General features: G+C 51.5%; 1 protein-coding gene across 1 annotated transcript; it reads left to right on the forward strand.

The window, feature by feature from the left end:
• The first annotated feature begins 4,954 nt into the window (after positions 1–4,954).
• Positions 4,955–16,633, forward strand: NPTX2 (neuronal pentraxin 2). The gene is made up of 5 exons (XM_037507134.1): positions 4,955–5,380; positions 6,949–7,165; positions 12,330–12,574; positions 14,104–14,283; positions 15,193–16,633. Exons 1-5 carry the CDS (start codon positions 4,955–4,957, stop codon positions 15,418–15,420), a joined length of 1,296 nt encoding a protein of 431 aa, XP_037363031.1. The 3' UTR covers positions 15,421–16,633.
• Positions 16,634–23,691: the final 7,058 nt, after the last annotated feature.

Raw genomic sequence — 23,691 nt, forward strand, 5'->3', positions numbered from 1 at the left:
GGGAATCAGAAGCTAGGTTCCAGTTTGATCCTGCTGTTAACAGACATAGGAACTTTTCACTTTTCTTAAACTATTTCTAAAAAAAATCTCTTCTAACCCTCAATTTCAAAGGTTCACACAATGTGGTTAAACTATATGGAGAAAGTGAGCTACAAATCTATATTAGATAGGTCAATTCCATCACGAGTAACTTGTGTGAAAATGAAAGAATTTCAATTGTTTTTTTAATCAGAAAATTTGAGACTATATTCTTAAGAGTGTTTCCTCAAAGCAAACCAAATTCCTGGGGTCCCTTCCTCCAGTCTTTTCCCATCCCGATCTATTATCCTTTACTTTAAAAAACTGAGCTAAGACATTGTCCCTGGTTTATACAGCAATTTGTTCTATTGCTTGAAATCAGAAGATGCTTCCAAAAGCCTTGTTTGTTGAAGTCAGTTGGGCAATTTAACCAATCACTCCCCCGAAAGCATGGCTTTTCAGCCACATGTGATAATATACTTGCACAGGAACACTTCCTGACACTCGATGTCTCCTATCACATACTCCCAAAATTAAACCAGAAATATGTTATTCAAGAAGAACCCAGATGCACCAAGGAAGGAACATTTTCTTTATTTGGGGGCCTTATATCTCTCAGGAACCCATAGCAATACAAAATCAGAATCACTGAAATGTTAAAGGCTACTATTTTTTAGTTGGGTCTGGACATTCAGCCTGGTGATATAGTCTAAGTTAGTGTATAAGTGAAATGGTTTACTTTAACTGAATCCTCTGATTAAGGTTCAAAACCACAATGCTTTATCTTTTTTAAAAACCCCACAGAGTAGAATAACTTTCTCATGCTGACACTGGTAAGTTTCATCCCTTGTCTTCCCTCTAAAGAGGTTGGCCTGTTTTTTTCTCAAGATTTATTGCCTTATTTAATTCTATGTGGATATTGGAGAACATATAGGAAATATTTAAACTTTGTTCAAAAAATAACTTATACTTCAGCTCTGGATTCAGTGGAGAAAAGGAAAATTAGTATATATTGTGCACCTACTATGCACCAAACATGTTCACACACATCATCTCATTCAAGCCTCACACAAAACTTTGATGTCAGAGGTGAAAAAAAGGGAATCTAGGAGAACTGAAGCTATCCTCTTTTTTTTTTTTTTTTTTTTTTTTTTTTTTTTTAATAGAGGCATGTTCCATTTATTTATTTGTCTGCTTGTTTGTTTGTTTTTTTTGTTTATACATGCACTGGGTACAGTCAGAAGCGCGGGAGGGTGAGAGAATTCACCAGAGCCAGAGCGGGGAGCAGAGCAGGCAGAAGGACCGAAGTACACTGCTGAGGGGAGCAGCGGGCGGCAGGAGAGGTCTGCGCGCCATGTGGGACCCTCCTCCGGTGACCGGGGAGCAGCCGGGGATCGAACCGGCGCCGCAAAGGTTGCGGGCAGCTTCGCAACCCAGCGCTCAACCGCTGCGCCACTGGGGAGGCCCGAACTGAAGCTATCCTCTTCAGGTCAAATGGCAAATTATAAAACTAGGACTGAAACAAGAGCTCTCTGACTCCAAGGCTCAAACACTTTTTATTCTACCTACCACAGTCCAGTCTAGTGAAAACTCCACTCTTGAAAGGGCCTTAGCATTTTAGGCATAAAGACTATTAGTTGGGATTCTCTGGAGCCTCCAAATTCCGTTATAGTTGCACTGAATTCTACTTTCAAAAAAAGTCACCGCAACATCAGTTTCCCTCCCAATTGAAATTCAGCACCGAGGACAGTTCCTGAGTCATGTTTGCAGGAAGTTGTCCTTGGATTCTGTTGTTGAGCTCACACCCCCATTCTTGACTTCCCAAGTGGCACTGAGAGAGGAGGAAATGCAAGAAAGTATAAGATAGGATCCTCTGACACCATGGTGGGAATTAGCACATTTCCCAGAAGACCAAGATAAAAATGCATGTGAGAAGAACAAGGGAACCAGACAGATGGGGCAATAAAATGGAGGCGGAATGAGCTCATCAGGATTCCCAGCACGGTTTAAGTCCATACTGGGCTCTCAGCTGACCTGGAAGCCAGAAGACATAGTGAATGAGTGGGTGGTTACTATGCTGCAGCATCAGTTACACTAAGGGATTAGTTGGAGCTGATTCATTGCTGCAGATCTGCACGACTTTTCAAGTGAAGAAAAATCTGTGGGCCCTAGTTGCTGTCGCTCACATAACTATCCTTGTGGGTAGCATGAGTCAGAAAGGCAGGCTCTCTCAGGTAGACAAGGTTGTTGTGCTGTGAGTAAATCAAGGGTGAACTTTGGTGTTGTTGAGAGAAACTTTCAAACACAGTTACAGCATCTCCTGTGTGAAGGTTTACACAAACACCCCACTTTCCATACTCACCCTTAGCAGTACATGTAGCTATACAGAAAGCCATACAGCAAGAACGAGGCTCTGGAACATTCATCACACTGAGCAGTGATTTTTTTTTCAAACTACCAACTCCTGAGTATAGCCAGAAGGGCCTTTCAGAGTCTAGTCCAATCCCTTTAGTGAGGAACTGATGTCCAGAGAGGAGAAATGACTTGCTCAAAATCACTTAGCTAGTGACACAGATGGTGTTAGGACTCAGTCCCCTTGTTCCTAAGCCAGCAGGCTTTCCTCTGCACCGTGAAGACAAAATAAAACCCTAAATAGCATATACTCCATTAACCAAGCCCTCTAATTATACTTCTTCCCCACCAAATAACATCTTAGATGCCTGGGTCTTTCCATCTGGGCTTTGGCAATTCTATGATCACTCCATATAGTGAAATCTCCTTTGAGAACTTTAAGAGTAATTACTTTTTTTATATTTTTTTGGACACTGCCTCCTTTCTTCTGGAGGAAATTAGAACTCTAATTTTATTTACTCATTAAAGGAACAAGCTTCTATTTCAAGTAGTTGTAAACATGAATTTATCAATCTGTGTCATAAAAGGATACATGGAACAATTGATAGGAGATATTACTCTACCGTCACATCTAATTAAGATCCACCTAGGCTTACAAGTAAAAAAAAAAAAAAAAAAAAAAAAAAAAACCTAGCCTAGGAGTGAAAATTGAAAGTCAAGAAGTCAAGTCTTTATCTGGATAATTCTGAACATGTCTGGATTTGGTGCCTTATGGAATCACCTACAATGAAAGATTTTATAAAGTGCTTTGTAAACTTGTTACCTTCATTACTGCAATCGTGTGGGCTTATTTGAACTTTGAGTATTTTCAAGGAGCCAAAGTAAGAAGGATGTAAAAGGAATGAGTCTTTTCGAGATTATATTTCCAACATGAAAGTGATACCTCCTACTGCAGCAGACCAACAGAGATCTTAGACCATTGCCAAGACCCATCCCCACCTCATACCTTTCTATTAATGAACGTTCTTACCTGAACCATCATTACTTCCATTGTTCTGTGCTCTGGGTGTTGTGTAGACCAAATTTCCTGTCTCTAATTTTTATCCACGGAGATATTCATCAATAGAACTTTTCTTGTAATTCAGCAACGTTGTCCTTGAAAACCCCCAAACTATTTACATAACAGAAGCTATTGTTTGAAGTGCAATGCAGGTCAAAATTTTGTTTCTGGAGATTAATCACTGCAGCCTATTTTATATTATCATAATAATTTCATTTATTTTGATACAATTTATTTCCAGAATCAACCTCAGCTTCTGTGCACAAGTGACAAATCCATTTGTTTCTGGTAAAATGGATAACGTGATTAATGACCTTGCAACAGGATTTCTTAAAAACATAGAGGGAAAAAAATAAAGATTTCCATTTATAATGTGCAGTAAACCAGCTCAGCCTGTGGCTGTGCATCAAAATCTCTCTGAATTTGTTCCTAAACCGAGCTTTTGAAACCCACTTGCTCCTCCCTTTCAGGTTTCTGTCCAGATCTGTTCTCCCCACGAAATCTGAGAATAACGGTTTCAAAGTGTGAAATGGACATGTGGGCACCCCATTTACAAGGGTGGGGACTGTTTTGCTAGGCGACACCATCGCGGTGACTGCCGTCTGACAGGTCTTGCAAAATAAGGTCACCACCTGGTGGGCTGACTGAGCACAGAAAAGCTCCTGGCCTTCGGACTGGCCCCCATCCATGCCCCTCATTGCATGTAATCTGTGGGGCGTCCCCTCTTTGCAGTCAGCATGGTCCTCGAGGACCCCAGAATCTTCCCAAGGCAGGAACCTTCCTGGGGAGTTGTGCATGTCCAGAAGTGGTCCTCACACAGCTCCTTCCCGCCCTCAATCAGGGTGTGGTGGCCGGCAGCTCTGACCAGGTGACTAGGGATGGCAGCCCTGGGTTCGAGCACAGCCTGGGGTTCCTCTTCACCCGTCTCACTAGACAAGGGAGGGCCCCCCACGCCCCTCCGCCCGGGCTGCTCGGAAGTCCAGCAGCCGCCCGGGGAGCCAGGGCATCAGGGGACTCCCGCTTCTCCGCAGTCCGTGACTCTGGTGTCCTCGGGTGGATCCAAGGGGCGCCTGGACACGCCGGCCGAGGTTCCAGAAGACACCACGGGGTGTTTTTCTTCACCCTCCTTTCCTGGGGGGTCGGGCCGAGGCCGCTGCGGAAGCTGCTCCCCCTGTCCTCAGCCCACGCGCGCTCAGCCCGCCCGGCGCGCGGGCTCCAGGCGCCCCCGTCCCGCCCCCTGCGCTGACGCGCAACGGGCCGGGCCAATCAGCGCTCCCGGCGCCGCGCCCCACGCGCCGCCCCTCCCGCCTGCTTAAGAAAGGGCGCGCGGGCCGGCCGGGCCAGGTGGCGCTGGGAGCGGAGTTCGGACGGCGGCGCGGGCTGGGTGGGCTCCCGCGCTCAGCTGCCCTCGAGCAGCGCATCCCAACGCAGCGGCGGGGAAGGCGCCCGCGCCCCGCGCCCCGCGCCCCGCGCCCCGACGGCGCCCGCCCAGCCCATGCCCGAAGCGAGCGCGGCGGAAGCGGGATGCTAGCGCTGCTGGCCGCCGGCGTGGCGCTCGCCGTGGCCGCCGGGGCCCAGGATGGCCCGGCCCCCGGCAACCACTTCGTGTGCACCGCGCTGCCCCCGGAGGCGGCGCGTGCCGGCTGCCTCCTGCCCGCGATGCCCATGCAGGGCGGCGCACTGAGCCCCGAGGACGAGCTCCGGGCCGCGGTGCTGCAGCTGCGTGAGACCGTCGTGCAGCAGAAGGAGACGCTGGGCGCGCAGCGCGAGGCCATCCGCGAGCTCACCGGCAAGCTGGCGCGCTGCGAAGGGCTGGCGGGCGTCAAGGCACCGGGCAAGGCGGGCACCGGCAAGGATACCATGGGCGACCTGCCGCGGGACCCCGGCCACGTCGTGGAGCAGCTCAGTCGCTCGCTGCAGACCCTCAAGGACCGCCTGGAGAGCCTCGAGGTAGCAGGGCGCTGGGGTGCTGGAGGGGCGCCCCCGAGGCGAGGGGCAGAGGCGGGGGTTGGGGCTGGGGTGGGGGTTCGTCCTGTCCGCGAGGCTTTCGGGAACACGGCTGCCGGGGCGCTGCCGCGCGCGAGCTGAATTTGGAGGGCGGGGGATTTTCAGTCCAGCCCCAGAAACTTATTTGATCGCTTCAGCCCCTCTCCGCCCACACCCTTGCTGCAAGGAAAGGGTTAATACTCCCGCGCCCCGGGACTGCCTACTATGGGGCGGTTTAGCCCCGAGGTCGGGGCTAAAAACCCGGCCACCTTTTTTCTCTTATTGCAAATCTCCAAATCTCCCCGGCCGGGACGCGCTCAGCGGAGGCTGTGCTTGCTGACGTGAGACTCTGGCTTAGGTCAGCCGCCTCGCGCGTCCCCTGTTTCCTTTTATAAACCAGCCTCCCCTTGAGCCACAGCGGCAGGAGACCTCCGGGTCTTGGCTGTGGCCCTGCGGGTGGGTCACCAGCCGCACCTGAAAGCGCCTTGGAAAAAACCTTGATAACTTCAAAGACCCCTCTGTCAGCGGCTTGCTGGTCCTAAGGAGAGAGCCGCTGTGTTTGCTTTAAGGGGAGGGTGATTCCTTTCTCTCTTGCAAAGTGTGTGCGTTTTGGAACTTTGAGAGAGAAATAATTAATTTCCCCTTTTCCTTTCCGCCCAATTTAAGAAGTATGGACATATCTATTACAAAACGTTTGCCAAAATAGTTATTAGCCGAAGTAGGTTTCATTTACAGGTGGCAATTATTGCAAAATTACTTGTTTCCCGTGGTGTGATCACTAAATACAGTATTTTCAGCATCTGGATAGCCCTTGATTCATTATGACTAATGACTGCAAGTGTTTTTGCACACTGTGCATCAGGCATAGTGTCTTAACTTTAACTCTTGCAACAGTCCTGTGGGGCAGATCTATCATCGGCATTTTACGATCTGGAACACTAAGAGAGAGGGGTAAGTGGCTTGCTGAGGACACATGGCTAGCAACACCCGCCAGCATCCAGAGCCAACATATGGAGGAGTAGCAGAAACAGGAAGCGAGGATTTAGAAACAGCATTAAAAACAAAGATTTCATGGACTTTTGAATAGTCATGTTTTAGATCTCCCGTTTCCCAGTGACATCTCTGCAGCAGAGTTATACAGCTCTGTTTTCCTATCTAGATGAAAGCTCATCCATTGTACCATTTGATTCATTTTTTTTTTTTAATGCTCACTGTGTTTTTGGTCTTCACCCTAGAATGATAGATGCTGGTTATAACTTTGACTTTTTAGTAAGAGGAGAAAAACAGCTTTCTGAGAGGGGAAAATGAGATTCATAAGTTTACAATATTGCAGCAAAGTAATTCTTGTCTGACTTTGAAATCCTTTCCATACCAGTGGGATGAAAAAAGCACCAGTGAAAGGCTCCCCCGCATGTCACAGCAGACGTTAGTTGTCCTGCTCTGGAGCGGCTCTGGGGGAAGTGTGGCCTTAGAGCTACAGCCTACAAAAGCTTTGTGACTGACCAACACTACCCCCTCTCCCCTGCCCAAAGCATCAGCTCCGCACGAATGTGTCCACCTCGGGGCTGCCTGGGGACTTCCGAGAGGTGCTCCAGAGGCGGCTGGGGGAGCTGGAGAGGCAGCTGCTGCGCAAGGTGGCGGAGCTGGAGGATGAGAAGAGCCTGCTCCACAACGAGACATCCGCACACCGGCTGAAGACGGAGAGCGCCCTGAACGCGCTGCTGCAGAGGGTGACGGAGCTGGAACGGGGTCAGTAGTGGCTGGTTTATGCCTCTCCTGGCTGTCTTCCCTCAGCCCCACCCCCTGGGTTCATAGCTGCAGTGCCAGGAAGCTGGGCTCAGGGCAAGAGGGAGCAGACAGAAGGGGCCAGAGCCTCTGGCCCAAGGACACAGGCCACTTGGGCCCTTGAGGAAGTGGCTCTCCCCAGACTCCTGTGCTGACTCGGCACAAGGCTGTTCTCCCTTGGGTGTGCTGTGAGGGTGGGCTCTTATCCTAGGTGCAGAAGATCACCAGATTCCTTACAGTGCAGCAGCAGCCCCTTCTCTGACTTTGAAATGAAGTGTTGCTTTGTCAACCTGAGTCATCACTTGCTCTTGGTGCACAGAGGGTTTGTGTTCTCCCCCACAAGTCTCCCCCCACAGTCAGGCTGACTTAACAGACTTGTTGGCACCTCATGCAAGACACTCAGTGAAGGGGCTGATCACTGCTGGGAGTGGCCTCATTTCCACTACTCATAGCCAGACCCAGGCTGTCAGTGGACATTGTGGCACAGCATGGAGCAGGTCATGATGATGGTCATCTTGGGAATTAGCTCTACTAGCGTTGTCCTTGGAAAAGTCGGTGCTGCAGGGCCAGCATGGACAAACAACCTCATCCTGTCCTCCTCCACATGGGCATTTCAGCTTCTTTTCACTTGTTCCTTTTGCAGCACATTTTCTGTGTGTTCTGCTCACATTCTGGTGTGCACATTCTCCCCCAGAAGATCAGAAGGGGAGGGCTCAAGGGCCCGAGATAATTCAGGCTGCCTTATCAACCCCCAAACTGCTGAGGAGGTGGGGTGTGAAGTTTTAGATTTGCTGGCAGTAGGTTGTAATATCATGATCTTTTCAGCTGCATTGCCCAACGAAGGCAGTTTCTCCTTACTCACTTTCCTGACCTGATAGAAGAATATCCATAGTGGGGTGTTCAGCTGCTCTCTCGATGTTGGTTGGGGAGGGTGGGTACAGGAAATCTGGGGTGAGAGGGTTAGTGTTCCAGCAACATCCTGAAGTCCCAGACCTTCTTCATCCCTTTCCTGTTCTCTTCCAGTCTATGCTTTCTTCCTTACCCTTCTCAGAAAGGGGTGCACATGGCTAACTTGTTAGATTTGGATTTTTGAGTTTAAAAAAAATTTCCTCTGTTGCTGGGTGACCCCAGGAAGCTGACAAGATGTCGAGAGGCAGCAGTGAGCAGCTGCAGCTGTTGCCTTTCTCACAGGACAGGTGGAGAGGAAGCAGCCATGGGTCCCCTGGGAGGGTGGGTGCCTTCCCTGATCACCCCCCATCCCCGCATTGTCAGTGGAACCTGGGACATGCCAGGGTTGGGAGCAGGCACTCTATAGTTGGGATCTTTTTTTTTTTTTAAAGATTTATTTATTTATTTATTTATACAAGCACTGGGTACAGTCAGAAGCTCAGGAGGGTGATAGAATTCACCAGAGCCAGAACAGGGAGCAGAACAGGCAGACTGACGAAGTACACTGCTGAGGGGAGCACCGGGCATGGCAGGAGAGGTCTGCGCGCCATGTGGGACCCTCACCAGCCGGCCAGGAATCAAACTGGTGCTGCAGAGACTGTGGGCAGTTTTGCAGCCCAACGCTCAACCGCTGCGCCACGAGGGGAGGCCCTCTACAGCTAGGATCTTTAAGGGGATACTGCTGAGTGGAGAAGGGAATCTTCCCTGGGTGGCTGCATACCCCACCACCATGGCCACATCGCAGTCGAATTGCCTTAGGAGCCTGCTCGTTAGTGGTTAGTAGAAGTCTGTTGAGTTGGGAGTAGCACCAGGCAGTCCGCTGAGCACCGGACCCCTGTGAGACAGGACTTCTGTGATACCATCTTGCAGCTAAAGAAAATGCTCAGAAGTTCTCAACCACATGTGGGTCATCTGAGGAGAGGGGACTGAGGTGGGACCTGGGCCCCCAGCTGGTGAGCAGCAACAGTCATCTAAACTGGCCCCCTGCATTTTGTTCTATGACTGCAGGCTGGTTGTGAGTTACATTTAGCTTCCTTTGAGGTCCTTCATTTTGGGTTTGGATACCCAAAAGCTGCCACTTTGTGACTGTCCCTCCCATCTTAGCCTGTGTATTCACAGCTAGAAAAGACCAGCCAGGACGCCCACCCACCAGCCTGATTCTGTGCCCACTCTGGATGCTTGATTTCCATGGAGAGTACTCGGAGCTGGTCGGGCACAGATCTCAGGGGTCCAGGTGAGCGCTCTGTTCAACAGACCAGGGCCCCTGGGTGGCTGGACCTGGCACTGAGGTGCAGCTCAGCTTCTACTGTCTGCTGCCTTTTGACCCCTCACGAGAACTCCAGAATCCCTCTGTGTGCACCAACCAATTTAGGATGAGTCTTTGAGGAAAGGGATCATTTGCTGACTGATTTGTCTTCTGGACAAACCTGAGGCCTGTTTGTGACAAGTGTAAAGTGATATGTCAACTCCCAGCTCCCAGATATACCAGGCATGTTCCTTAGTGTCCAGCTGAGCCTGGAGGAAACAGATCAAAATGGGGAGCTCTGGGGGACTCTGGCCTCAGCCTATCATTCCCTGGCCATTAAGTGCCCGTTCTGGCCAGATGCTAGGCTGTGAGTTCCACATTCTGGATCTTTTGTAACCCCTGCAACAACCCTGGGAGGGAGGTATTAGTTGGTAGATGAGGGGTGGAGTCAGGCTATAGAGCTGGGGTTGAAGTTGATGGTGACCCTGGACAACTGGAGTCATGGGCACTGCGGCCTGGAGGGGTGTGTGGGCTGAGCTCTGCTGGGAAGGCAGCTCCTGAGGCCAGTGGTGAGTGTCCAGCTCTTATGAGGACACATGTGCTACCTAGGGCCCAAGGGTGCTCATTTCCTTCTGTGAGACAGCGCAGTGCAAGGGCCTCCTGACAATGGCTATTTGACCAGCCCCACCCACCTTGAAGTTGAAGTGCTGAGTCCAAACCCTTTTTTCTTTGGTCCCAGCTGCCCCCTCCTTAGCCTTGTTTGCCGCCTGCAGTCTCTGATTTATCGGTCAGGCCTTTTAATTACTTAATTGGTTTTAACTAAGTTTCCTCTGAACCTCTGAGCTGTTTTATATAAATAGAGGGTTCTGGCTTTCTGGATAGGCCCCTTCCTCTGCCCCTCGCTCTCTCAGCTCTAATTAAACCTATCTGTTGTCACCAAGCTAACAATATTACCGACACCGAGCCTTATTAAGTGAGCAAGCCTGCCCACCTCCAAGGATGGGCGCGTTCTCTGATTAGATGCTGATGCCTTCCTGAAGAACATGGCCATTTGCCACTTACAGATTAAATACTAGTGGCCGCATGTAGTGAAAAGGGGAGCTCCGGTGGCCTCATTCTCTCTTCCTAGCTGTGTGACCTGGGTGGGTCACTTCACTTGGTGTCTCAGCTGTGTAAGCTTTGAAATCAGGGAGTTGGGGTTTTCTGGTTTTCTGTCTCTGTTTTGCTTCAGCCCAATAGGAGGCTGGTCCCAGTCAACACCTGACCCCATGCAGCCTAGGTTTCCCCAGGTGACCAGGTCTCTCCTGCCCCAGCTAGGTGCTCAGCAGCTCCTCAGGCTGTGTTGGGGTGGAGGGAGAGGGGTGGTGGGCGGTGCCCAGCCGTGGGAGGCCAGGATGGGCCAAGCAGGACCACACTGGCAGCAGATAGGAGTGAATACTCCATGAGGCTCAGCTTCTGGGATTTCTATGCTGCCCCTTGCAGAAATGTTGGAAGGGTGTCCCGGGCCCTGCTGCTTCTCTCTACAGATGGTCTTCCTGGGTAGGTGTGAACCATGTGCCGAAGAGCTCCCTTGTGTTATTGCTATGACTGGAAGCGGGTCTGGGGGACCGTGGAGAAGGAAGGTTCACCCATCTGACATTGGCTCTACAGAAAGGTCAAGGCAAGGATGGATTTCACCCACTGGTGACACAAAACAGTTCAGTGCCAGGTTGGGGGTCCTGTCTTTAACAGCAGTGAGACCACCTGGCCCCTGTGGGTGCTTAGTGAACACTTGTTGAATGAATGAAGGGCATTTAGGCCCCACCCCCAGCTGTGTCTAGTCTCCAAATAAGAGGGACGCTTTTGCCAAGACAGCTCAGGGAATTACAAGGTACTCTGTGCACTGTGGAATCTGTGACGCCTTTGGGGCTCTTTCTCCCTTTGCTTTTGTTGTGAACTTTGAGCTTAAATTAAAACTATATTGAAAATCACTCAAAATTACCAGTTGTTTTCAGAGAGTTTAGATGTGCCAGAGGGACAGCCATGTGAGGGGGGTTCCCATGGCCCAGGAGGGCCCCTAAAGACTGAGGCTCTCATCTTGTGTGTTAACCTAGGTGGGGAGAGACACCTCTGCACTTTTCTACCAAACTGCAGGACATGGTCCCTAAACTCTCTCCTCTCAGGGAGCAAAGAGAGATACGGGCCCTGTCCCCTTCGCGTCACAGTGGTGACCACCTGAGAAGTGACCTGGCTTGATGGGTGTCTCTCAAGTCCTTGGTCTCTGTAAGACTTCTCTCTCAAAGGCCAAGTCCATGGGTCCCCACCCTGCTCTTACTAACGGAGCCCAAGGGACCAAGATTTCAAGGAAATAACTGAGGGATCAGACTTGGCCAAGTCTGATTTCATTGAGCCACACATCTGAATTCAGCTTTCTCCTGCCTGTTACTCAGCTTTCCAGTCATCATGGCTATGAAGATAGGGAGTGGTAGCCAGAAGGGACCACAGCTTTCTTTTCTAGATTTCAAGTGGCTTCTTTCCTGTCCTAGAAGGTGTGCCAGCTGTCTCCCACCCGTGTTCCTGGGCCTACTGGGGGCCATTGTACTGGTCTCAGCATGGTCTTCTCCCCTCCAGTTTGCATATGGGTTCCAGCTCAAATTCTCTTCCTTAGCAGACTTTTGCTTGTCCCCACATCCCCCACCCCGCCACTCCCCTTAGCAGGATTGCTGCCTGACCTTCTCTCTTGCACCTGCTGCTAGTATCCTGGCCTTCTTGCCCCCAGAGCATCAGTCCCCTGAGGAGGGGATGTTCTTGTTTCCACCTGGAGCTTCAGCACTCAGAACAGCATCTGGCTGGTAGCAGGCACTGTGGCAGGAGGGTCCTGGTGAGCTGTCACCTTGGGTGCTGCTGGAGCGGTGGGCTAATGAACTGCCGCCTCTCTCCTGTCCCAACCCCCAGGCAACAGTGCGTTCAAGTCGCCCGATGCATTCAAAGTCTCTCTCCCTCTCCGCACAAACTACCTGTATGGCAAGATCAAAAAAACACTGCCCGAGCTGTACGCCTTCACCATCTGCCTGTGGCTGCGGTCCAGCGCCTCGCCCGGCATTGGCACCCCATTCTCCTATGCAGTGCCTGGGCAGGCCAATGAGATCGTGCTGATAGAGTGGGGCAACAACCCCATCGAGCTGCTCATCAATGACAAGGTAAGGCTGCCTGCACCACCACCCGGCCCTTCCCGAGGCCATGCACAAAGATGTGGAAGTTGGGGCAGTCCCATGGCCAACTGTGTGGCTGCCCTCACCATGGGGTCTGCTTGGCCCTGACTCAGTCCTACTCTGGGTAGCTGACTGGCAGGGGCTAAGGGTGGCAGCTGCAGCCATTGGACATCCAAGCTATGAGTCTGACCAAGAAGCAGCCAAGTGAGGGTCCAGACCCAGAGATGGCAGAAGGAAAAGAATGAGCCGGGGTCCCTGCCTGCCAGCCTAAATTATTGCTGGTCCCTAGGCCAGTCATTGAGGGCTGCTCCCCAGGGCTGTACCAGATGGGTGTGTGTGCACGCACTTGTGTCTCTGAGTGCATGCATATACTTCTTATGAGTACATCCTTTTATTGGGGGATGGGAAGGGATGGAGATAAAATTTACACATATTTGTGTATGATTTGCCCACTACTGACATATGCATACAGTTGTGTATCCACCACAATTAAAATTTGGAACAACTTCATCAGCCCCGAATTTCCTCATATCCCTTTGTGGTCAGCTTCTGCCTCAACCCAGCCCAGGGTAACCACCGATGAGTTCTCTATCCTTAGAGTCTTGCCTCTTCCAGAGTAAATGTCCCTCTTCATTAGACAACTAGCTTGCCCATTCAGGAGTGTGGTCTTCTCAAGAGCTCGGTTTTGGGAGTCCAGAGGACCGCCCCCCGCCCACAGCGCCACCTCAAAACTTTCATTCTGAAATCAGACTCAGCCAAAAGTGCACCCTCAAACTCTCCTCGCTGGAGGCAGGAGTTTGAGTGGCTGCACTAGCTTCCTGGCTCCCGGGACCCCAGGAGCACTCACTGCCTTGGGGGTGCAGTGGAATCTGCCTGCTGAAATTCTTCCAGTGGTGACCCTGTCCCTGGGTTCTAAATAGCACCCTTGGACACAGCAGGGCTGGCCGCGGGCCTTGTTTTCCTCTCTGTTTAGACATCTTGTAAACAGCCAATTCCTGGGAGGCCAGAGTCAGTTGCTAGGAGACCAGCAGTAACAACTGGAGGCTCCGTGGAGCTGGTCTGTGGAGAGTTCACAGGGCTGCCAACAAGCAGTGCCATAGGTCGGCAGTACCCTCCAGCTCTGAGTGGGGCCCACCGGTGTGCGCCCCCACACACCCCTGGGGGCACACATACACACACACGTGTGCACGTCTGCAGATCCCTGGCCTGGGCATGAGGCATTCATGGGGCTTGTCCACACATCTGTCCTGTCAGGCTGCCTGGTATCTGGGACCCTCCTCAGGTGAGGGACCAAGAGTGTCCAGCTGAAAGCGGGGCTGCGCTAGGCCCTGGCTTGAGTGTCTATCACACACATGGTAACTCCTGTTGAGGACCTTTCTGAAGTGGGAGGTTGGGGCACCTTACCCACGCAGCAGAGAAGGGGAGACCAGGAGTGACTGTGGGTACTGGGGGCAGTAGTGGGCCCTGACTTCTGGGAGCCTGTGGGGGGGAGCTCACCCATATGTTGCTGCCCACAGGTTGCACAGCTGCCCCTGTTTGTCAGCGACGGCAAGTGGCACCACATCTGTGTAACCTGGACAACACGGGACGGCATGTGGGAAGCTTTCCAGGATGGGGAGAAGCTCGGCACAGGGGAGAACCTGGCCCCCTGGCACCCCATCAAGCCGGGGGGTGTTCTGATCCTAGGGCAGGAGCAGGTGGGTACAGTCAGGCTGTAGTTTGGGCCTGCACCCTTCCAGGGGCCATGGGTGCAGCTGCCAGCCAGCTGTGCGGCACAGGCCAGGCCCCACACCCCAATCGCCACTGGCATGGTGGCCAGCTTGGATGGGCAAGGTCCTGCCAGCTCAACCCACACTGTCTTGAGGACTGAGGGACCGAGGACGAGCAGTGAGGTTGGTGTGGTGGGTTCAGATAAATTCAGAATGGTGTTTCTGGGGAGCAGGACTGGCCAGGGTCTTAGCTCTGGGCTTTGGCCTCTGCCTATCAGTGTTGACTCTGGGGGTGGGGCAGGTACTGCATCTTCTGTGGCTGCTGGCCAGCATCTGTGCAGTGCTCAGCCCTGCGGGGGAGATGGGAAGGGAAGGGGAGAATGAGGGGCCTTCAAGAAAGTTGCCGTCTGAGAGAGAGGAAACCTAAGCTGGTTGTCTGCTCTTGGATGGGGAAGAGTTGACATTTGAGTCCGTGTTTGAGGTTTGCTGTCAGAAAGTGAAGGCATAGATCTGGGTGCTTTGGGGACTTTGCATTGGAGCTCCTCCTTGGCCCCTCCCTCCACATGTCCTGGTTATTCCTCCCCTGGGAGGGCTGGGGCCCGGGAGACCCAGGTAGGCCTCCCTTTGGAATTTTGGGCAAGTGTCTCCCCTCTGCAGCTTCAGTATCCCCTCTGTAAGATGAAGTGGCTTGAGGGAAATTGCCAGTTCCAACTTGCCCAGAACCCCAGAACCTGCAGAATCAGTGGTCAGGGAATGTGGCCAGAGTTGAGGGGTCAGAAAAATGCCCACGCCACAGCCTCCCCACAGGCTGGCATCCATCCCCAGGAGCCACTCACAGAACAGGGGAGAGTTTGCCTTTGAACCTAAACTGATGCAGATTTCTGTCCCTGTTCCCAGGACACCGTTGGGGGCAGGTTTGATGCCACACAGGCATTTGTCGGGGAGCTCAGCCAGTTCAACATTTGGGACCGTGTCCTTCGTGCCCAAGAGATTATCAACATTGCCAACTGCTCCACAAACATGCCGGGCAACATCATCCCCTGGGTGGACAACAATGTGGACGTGTTCGGAGGAGCCTCCAAGTGGCCCGTGGAGACCTGTGAGGAGCGGCTCCTTGACTTGTAGCCACCTTCCCCTCCACGGGGGCAAGGAGTTGGGCCCATCCTGTTGGAAGTGTGGGGTCACTTCCTCCCCAGTTAAATTGTGCATAAACCTCTTTCTTGCTAGAATGAGCTGGGCCCCCAAGTCCCATTCCCAGGGAATCTCAAAGACTGAGGCTCTGTGGCAGCATTTGTCACCAGCTTGTTTGTTTGTTACCGAGATTTTGTCACTTTAGGGGGGTAGAGACAGTATCCCCTAGAGAACCCTGAGCTGCAGGTGGGCCAGTATTGGACTTCTTGCCCCGCAGGGACTGTAGTCCTGAGGCCCTGCTCAGAGCTCCTGTAAATGCCCCCTGCCCTGCCTGCCCTCTCGGATCCTTGGTGTCTCCTGTGCTCCCTCTGTCCGTCCCCTTTAACGACTGTGCAGCTGTCTGCTGGAGTGGCCGTGTCCCCCGTGTGTTCAGTACACCCTGCTGTCCACCGAGCACGCAGCAAAGCAGGTCCCACCTCTGCTGCCGACCCTGCAGAAGGGCCTTCCTCTAGGTGTTCTTCATGCTGTGAATCAACCCATCCCAGGAACTCTTGAACTTGAGGAGGGCAGGCCTCCTTCTCCAAGGTGGAGGGGGCATCCGTGGCCCCAGAGTGGAGCTGAGAGGGGAACTTGGAATGGAGCAGGGCCGGGGCCACCCTCCCTCCCGCCACCTCCCCCTCAGACCCATGCTTTGACAGAATCATCGCTGGGTATGGCTTCAAAAGACCTCTTTTCTCAACTGGTGCCAAAAGTTCAGTTGCAGCTTTTACAGCCATTTGGTATAGTTTGGGGGGTTTACTTTTTCCCAACAGAAAAGAACAGTCATTAACAGGCTCCCACTTTTTAATGTCACCCCACTGTGAAGAAGTGCTAGCTTTTAATTCATGTTGATTCTTGTAAACATCGGACCGTCTCCATCAAGTATTTCCCCCCAGACCTCGTTCAGGAAATGATGTTACTTGGTTGATGTTTGCTTCGTGACGCCAGGCTTGCTTAATTTATTGGACAGAGGTAGTCATTTATTTTTAGGATGAAATGATGAAGTGGGGAAATTTATAAAGCTAAATATTATATATTTTATTTTTCATACATGTTTGAAGTGCAAATCTGTGGAAATTCCATTTGTAGGACCGAATTGACATGCCCATCCCAACACTGTATGCTACCAGAATTCTGATGATGGAATTTTGATTAAAGTGCACTGGAAAATGCCTTGGTGACTTTTTCTCTGTGTCTGGGGCTAAGGGCAGGGAGGGTGGGGCTCTGCACCCCCTAGCAGAATGGTGGCCACTCTGGTTAGCCTGGGCCTGGCTGCAGTGGGCACAGCCAGAGGCCTGCAGGTGATGGCTCAGGGAGAATCAGACATACTTGGAGGAGGGTGTGCACCTCCTGCCCAACTCCAGGCCCCAAAGGCCCTGCCCTGCAGCCTCTCTGTCCCTGGTCCATCCATCCTCTCCCTTTCTCATTGAGCTTGGCTAATTGACACCTGCTCAACACCTGCTCTGTGGGTTCTCTGGCACACATCTCATTTAACCCTACTAAGAGCCCCTGAAAAAGCAACTCCCCATTTACAGGTGAATACACCTGTGACATTTGCCTCACAGATATATGGAAAATAAAAAACACACTCTTAACAGGTCAAGGAAAAAAATCACAAGATAAATCATAATATATTTAGCAATGAATAAAATGAAAACACAACATACCAAAACCTATCAGAATGCAGTGAAAGCAGTGCTAATAGGGAAATGTGTGGCTAGAGATATTGATTTTTAAAAAGGAGAAAAAGGGGCCTCCCCGGTGGCGCAGCGGTTGAGCGCTGGGTTGCGAAGCTGCCCGCAGCCTCTGCAGCGCCGGTTCGATCCCCGGCTGCTCCCCGGCCACCGGAGGAGGGTCCCACATGGCGCGCAGACCTCTCCTGCCGCCCGCTGCTCCCCTCAGCAGTGTACTTCGTCACTCTGCCTGCTCTGCTCCCCGCTCTGGCTCTGGTGAATTCTCTCGCCCTCCCGCGCTTCTGACTGTACCCAGTGTTTGTACAATTAAATAAATGAATAAATGAATGAATAAATAAATAAATCTTTTAAAAAAATAAAAAAATAAAAAGGAGAAAGATCTCAAATTAACAGCTTGACTTCACAACCTAAGGAACCAATAAAAGATGAGCAAACTAGCCCAAGGCTAGCAGAATAAAGGAAATAGTAAAGATTAGAGTAGAGATAAAATAGTGCAGAGAAAATCAGCAAAGCCAAAGGCACAGTTTGAGCTGGTGACTGGCCAAGAGCCCTGGCAAAAAGGGGAGCTGACTCCTAACGGGACGGAGGTTCTTTCTAGGGAGAAAAATAATGTTCTCAAATCGACGGTGATGATGGTTGTCCATGAATATGCTAAAAAACACCAAATTGTACACTTCAGGGGTGACTTTTATGGCAAGTAAATTATATCTTAATTTTAAAAAGAAAATAAGTTGAGATTTTGAACCTGAGAAGGTGACGGATGCTATTATGGAGATGGGAGGATGGGGGCGGGCAAGAAAACAGGGTTGAGGGGTTCGGGGGGAGGATCAAGAATTCTATTTTGAACACAAATTTGAGAAGTCCAGAACACATTTTAGTGGCACAGTGTAGCAGGCAATTGGATGTTGCTATAGGTCAGAGTTGGAGATAAAGATTGGGGCTAAAAACATGTGCCAGCCATCTACCCCCAGTGTGCCTACCCAGCCACCTCACTCTTGGGGCAAATGGAAGGAGACACAGGTGAGCTTGTCCTTAAGGAGGCTGCGGGCTCCTCACCAGCAGGGCCATCCTCATGCACAGCCAATTTAATTCAATATGCATGCTGTCTCTTACTGCGAGAAGTTTCGAAGGAAACGTGCTCCTCCCTCACAGTTTATTATGAGACAATTAAATCCATTAAACAAATTGGTCTCAGAAAGTCTTTGCCAGGCCCGTGCTGGGGGAGGGGCATCTTCCCAGGGGGACTTTTCCAAAGAGCTCTTGCTCCACTCTCAGCTGCAAACTGAACCCACCTTGTGACTGACCTTGACTTTGGAGGCTCATTGAACAGCCAGTTGACTGCCTGGGGTTGGTGGGGGGGTGGCTTACAGAGCTACTCTATGGGCTGTTACTAGGGATTTCAACATGACAGAGATGAAAATTCTTACCTCAAGGCTAGGACTGTGCCTGATTTGTTCTGTGACTTTGGCCTTGACAGGCTGCTGTTTCCCATTGTTTTCTCAAGTAAGCACAAGGCAAATTTACAGGTGGTTTTACTTGTCTCTACACAGCAGTCCTGCTCTCTGTAGTTGTCAGAGCAAATATTCATGAGCACATCTTGAAACCCTGTTCAAGCAGAAATAAAACACAGAGACTGTAGCTCGTGGGTAGGTTGACATTTCCTTGTCACTCATCATCATACAGCAGAGAGCATGTCCTGGGGGTACAGTGGGGTCAAACTGTGGCTTTCCCTGGTTAAGGGAGTGGCGCAGATCATGAAGAATCTGTATCTCAGCTCAACACTCAGGTCTTACAAGAAATAACCACACCTATTTTCTTCAAAGATTGTACAAGACATCGTTACACACCAGACAACGAGTAATGCATAGGCACAGCTTAAAAAATAATCATAAGTGAGTATCTGTGCACCGACCACTCCATTTAAGAAATATTTGTTCAGACCACTGCAGTCTTCCCTCATCTGGGACTGAACTTCTGAAAATAAGAACTGGAAAGGACTTCTGTGCAGACTGATTGTGTTTTCTGGGTCTTGACACAAGCACGTCTGGGGTACTGTGGCCATGATAGGTGTAGGGATGGGAGAGAGGAGAAAGAAATCACAGGGAAGAAACACCCTCCAGCCACACTGAGCAGTCCCCGAGGAGTACGTCTGCAGGAGCCACTGCACTTGCATTGCACCGTCCCAACAGGGCCCCCAACTGCTCCCCATCCCACTCCACCCCCACTTAGGAGAGAGCCATGCTTTTTTTAAAAAAAAGATTTATGCATACAAGAGTAGGTGTGTAGGCCAGAGGTATGGGGGCATGAGAAGATTCGCCAGAGACATAGTGGGGTGCAGAACAGGTGGATCTACTGAAATACACTGCTGAGGGGAGCAGCGGGCGAGATGGGAGAGGTCTGCAGCACCATGTGGGTCCCTGGCCAGGGATCGAACTCATGCTGCAGTGGCTGCTGATAGCTTCATAGTGCTGTGTCTTAACCTCTTGTGCCACCAGGGAGGCCTGAGAGCTGTGCTTTTAAAGATAGATCCAGACATGTCATTCCCTGCTTCAGAACCTTCAATGACTTCTTCACCTTGGTCTTAGGATCAAGTCCAGGACCTTGTGCAGCCTCGTTAAATTCTCTCTGCCCAGCCTTCAGCCCACCAGGCCTGCTGCCCTTGTTTTCTGGAAAGGCAAGTTTCTCTGGCCTCAGGCCCTTGGCATTTTCTGCTCTTTGCCTGCAAGGCTTTTCCACCAGCTGCCGCCCAGACCTTGCCACACCTAAAGGCAGTGAACAGGATGTTGCCTTCGGAGGCCTTGTCACACTTTGCTTATCTGCTTGATTTTGTTGGTTACCCTTTATCAAAATATAAATTTCAAGAGTTGCTTCATCTTGTTTACTTACCCTTCCACTGTGCTTAGAACTTGACAAGTGCTCAGTAAATAATGTGCTGAATAAATAGATGAGTTTGAAATTTGGGCTCAGGGCCCAACTGCCTGTCTTTGTCCCCATATGTTGGCCTGTGGTCAAGGTTTGAGCTAAGGTTGCAGTCAGGGGAGTCAGAGGCAGGCAGGCTGGGGGCCCATGAAGTCTGTTGGTGGCTGCTGGGCCCAACTAGTTTGAACAAGAAGGTTGGTCTGAGGCCAAGAGCCCTGGGGTGGAAGTCTGCTGACAGCCACCTGCCCCAGTTCAGACACAGATTGGTGCCTGGCCTCCCGGAGCTATCATCCTCAGGAGCTTCTGGTCTTATGGTGTGGGGAGCAGTGCTGTCTGTCTTTCTGACCCTTTTGTCTACCTGTCTGTCCAGGGTAGTGGAATCGCTGAGCTGCCAGCATACCAGCTGGTAATGGGCCTGCCTGACAGAAGCTTTCCAAGGTCCTTCCTTTGGGCACATATTCTATGAAGCCCAGAGCTAGTCTATTCTGAGCTGGCCCCATGTGTCAGGGAGGCCTCCGGAAATGAGGTCACGCCCAGCACCTTCCCTGAGGGGAGCCATTCCCCAGGTCTAGGGCCACTAGGTTGCTGTGGACACGGCCAGTATTATCCCCAGGGCAGCACTGCAGGGGTTCCCAAGCCTCCCATTAGTGCCAGGGCCTACAGCAGAGGTGAGGAATCCAGGTGGCATGGCCGAGAGTGCGTCCCGCAATCCCCATACTTCCAGAAGGGCCCGTTATCCCAGACCCAGGGCTGGTCTCTGTGACCTGTGGGTATAGGGCCAGGTTGTGACCTCAGGGCAACAGAACCTGGCCCACAGAGCAGAGCTTCTACCCTGGGACCTCAACTCACAGTCCCACCTCCTGTTCTATTTCAGGAGTTTCCAGTGCAAGAAATAGAAAAACAGAATAAATAAATATATTTGTGCTTCCAGCAGAGAAAGGAGGCAGAGTAGGGATGGCTGTGAGGAGATGGCAGAACAGGGTCTCCTCGGAACATTCAGATTCACTCCCAGCTGAGCAAAGGTGGGGGCCTTGTTTACATGTGGGGAAACTGAGGCCCAGACTTCTAAAAGAGCCACCACTCAGTCCCAGGTCTCATCAGCAGTTTATTCTGTATGCCTGCTCGGCACACCTTATTCTTTTAATAATAGAATGTAATCTATTTTTACTCCTTAGGTTGTATTTAAAAATAAATGCATTTTTGGCCTATTTACAAATTGAAGTAATTGCATGGGCCTGGAACCCCAGTGATGGGGCCGCCAGCAGGGAGAGCTCAGGACTCTTTCTCTGGTTTTATAAGAGTGCTGGGCCTTCCAGAGCAGCCCAGGCCACAGGGCGCTGCTTCCCAGCCTCTCTACTGAGACATGCTCGGCAGGTACTGTCCATAGGCCTGGTGCACCCGGGGGCCTGACCCAAAAGTGGCTGAGCCCTGAGCATGTCCTCCTAGAAGTGCACCACGGCCATCATCCACAGCCACTCAGCTGAGACAGCTGGTGAGGGATGGCCTTGTGGCCTGAGATGAATGCAGGGTGGCGGGCTCCTGGACCAGCCGCACTTGCTGTATGACCTTGAGCAAACTCCTTCCCCTCTTCAGGCTATCTGGATCATGGCTGGAACTTTTCACATCCCTTTGTCCTGGAGCCAAGGGAGTTCTCTACAACAGTCCTTCAAGATTCCAGGAGGCTGGAATTTAATTTAACCACTTGACATCCCTGAAAAGGCAGGCAGGTGGGCTGGTTATTCCCATTTCACAGATGAGGAAACTAAGGCTCAAGAAAAAGGGACTTCTTAGCACAGAGGACCAGGATCTGACTGGTGCTGGACATGTAGGCCTGAGGGCTTATTTTACACAGAGATGCAAGGAATGGACATGAGGTGGGGTATGTCCCCCTAGGCAGGGGCTGGGTGGAAGAGTCATTGCTAGAGGCATCTGAGCACCCCCAGGGAAGCTGGGTATGGTCCTGGCCGTCTGTAGGTGCCCACCTCCCTGGTCTCTTTCCTCTCCACCTGGTTTTCTGTCTCCTTTGGCAAATATTTGCCATTGCTCATTGAGCTGCTGCCATGGTTACTGGCATCCCAGGAGCTGAGGGCCCAAGTTGGACTTTAAACCTCTTTAAAATTCAAGACCCAGAGTAAACAGCTGTTCTTGAAACCTCAGTCCTGCAGGCGACAGTGTCCCCATCCTCCAGGCTACAAGCCCCTCCACTGGCTAGGGGACTGGTGGTGTGGGGGAGGGGCCCCACGGTGCATCCAGATCCCACAGCCCTGGGTGGTGAAGACATCCTGGACGCGCTTGGCCATGGACTTTTTCTCTGAAGCTGCTGTGACTACAAACAACCCTGGTCCCACTTGTCCGCACTCCCATGAGTCATTGGCATGCTCAGCTCCAGCTCAGTGAGAATGAGCGCCACGCCTCAGGCAGCAGCCGCCTTCCCTGTGGTTCCAGAGTGCCGAGTCACTGCCTGTGTTCCTGCCGCTCCGGTCACCCTCCTCAAGGCCCGTGAATGGTTTCAGTCATCCCCCGACGCTTGCAAGACACAGAGCCTGGAATGAGATTCTCTCCGTGCACCACCCCTCCCCCTCCCATTGTTATAGGACAGGGAGAGGGGCAGCCCAAGCCCCGCAAACCTGCCTATTCTAAATGGGTTCTGCCATCCGCCGCATCAACACAAAACACATGAGACTTTAATGGGAAGGAACTTTAATAAAACTAGGAAACAATACAGGAAAGGCAAAGAGTCTAGTTTCTAAATGAAGCACCCAAAGTTACCCGTCCCCTCGTGGGTAAAAGTCCATCCAAATGGGATTGGCCCAGAGCAAGGCCCCAAGGCCTGCCACAAGTCTAAAGCATCTTCCAGTGGGGACCCACAGAAAAGGGTCACAAACAACCGGACAAGCCCAGAAGGAAAAGAGCAAAATCAACATCAAGATAAAAGCTGCCATTGTCACCTCCCCACGGGTCTCACCGACATCTGTGTCACCTAGTCCACGACCAAAAGACAAGCGCAGTTTCTTCACGTGTCTCTAGGCTCCATGCGCCTCCTGCAGGTCTCCTGGCTCCATCCTGCTTCCTTCCTTAGTCTCTTCTGCAGCTTCTCCTCTTCCTGCTCAGCTCCACCCTCCCTTGGGTGGGGCAGGGAACCTCCCCCTTTCCTGGGACCACCCTGTTACACCATCATCCAGGAATCTGCTCAAAGGACTTCCTGGGTCACCCATGTCATCAAATGCCCTGACCCACCATCCCTGACCCTGGCCCTGCTGTACCTTCTCCAGAGCACAGCGCTGTCCCCCATTCACTCAAGTGTTTGTTGATCGCTTGCTCATTCTCTGTCTCTTGAGGCCTAAAAACTCCGGGAGACACTGGGACTGGGTCTCTCTCATTCACTCGCTCATTCTGTATCCTTTATATGCAATCCTGCACAGGCACCTGGAAAGTTTCCACCTAAGCGTCTATAGAAAAAGTGAAAGAAGGAGAGGCAAGAGGCTGACACTTTGCAGGTGGAGGTGGGTGGGTGGTGCTCCTGCCATGTTCAAAGGAACAGATATCATATTTTGAGATGCAGGCAAGGCCTGGAGACCACTGTAATCTCTAAGGAGATCAGGGATCAGTCATC

Source organism: Talpa occidentalis, unplaced genomic scaffold (assembly GCF_014898055.3).
Source record: "Talpa occidentalis isolate TD23 unplaced genomic scaffold, MPIMG_talOcc4v2.1 talOcc4.12, whole genome shotgun sequence".
NCBI classification, from domain to species: domain Eukaryota; kingdom Metazoa; phylum Chordata; class Mammalia; order Eulipotyphla; family Talpidae; genus Talpa; species Talpa occidentalis.

Bases quoted from the DNA above. Each gene is read 5' to 3' on its own strand.
- NPTX2 (XM_037507134.1), top strand. From the start codon at position 4,955: ATGCTAGCGCTGCTGGCCGCCGGCGTGGCGCTCGCCGTGGCCGCCGGG. The intron at 12,575-14,103 runs GTAAGGCTGCCT...TGCTGCCCACAG, and splicing joins AGCTGCTCATCAATGACAAG to GTTGCACAGCTGCCCCTGTT. The intron at 14,284-15,192 runs GTGGGTACAGTC...CCCTGTTCCCAG, and splicing joins TGATCCTAGGGCAGGAGCAG to GACACCGTTGGGGGCAGGTT.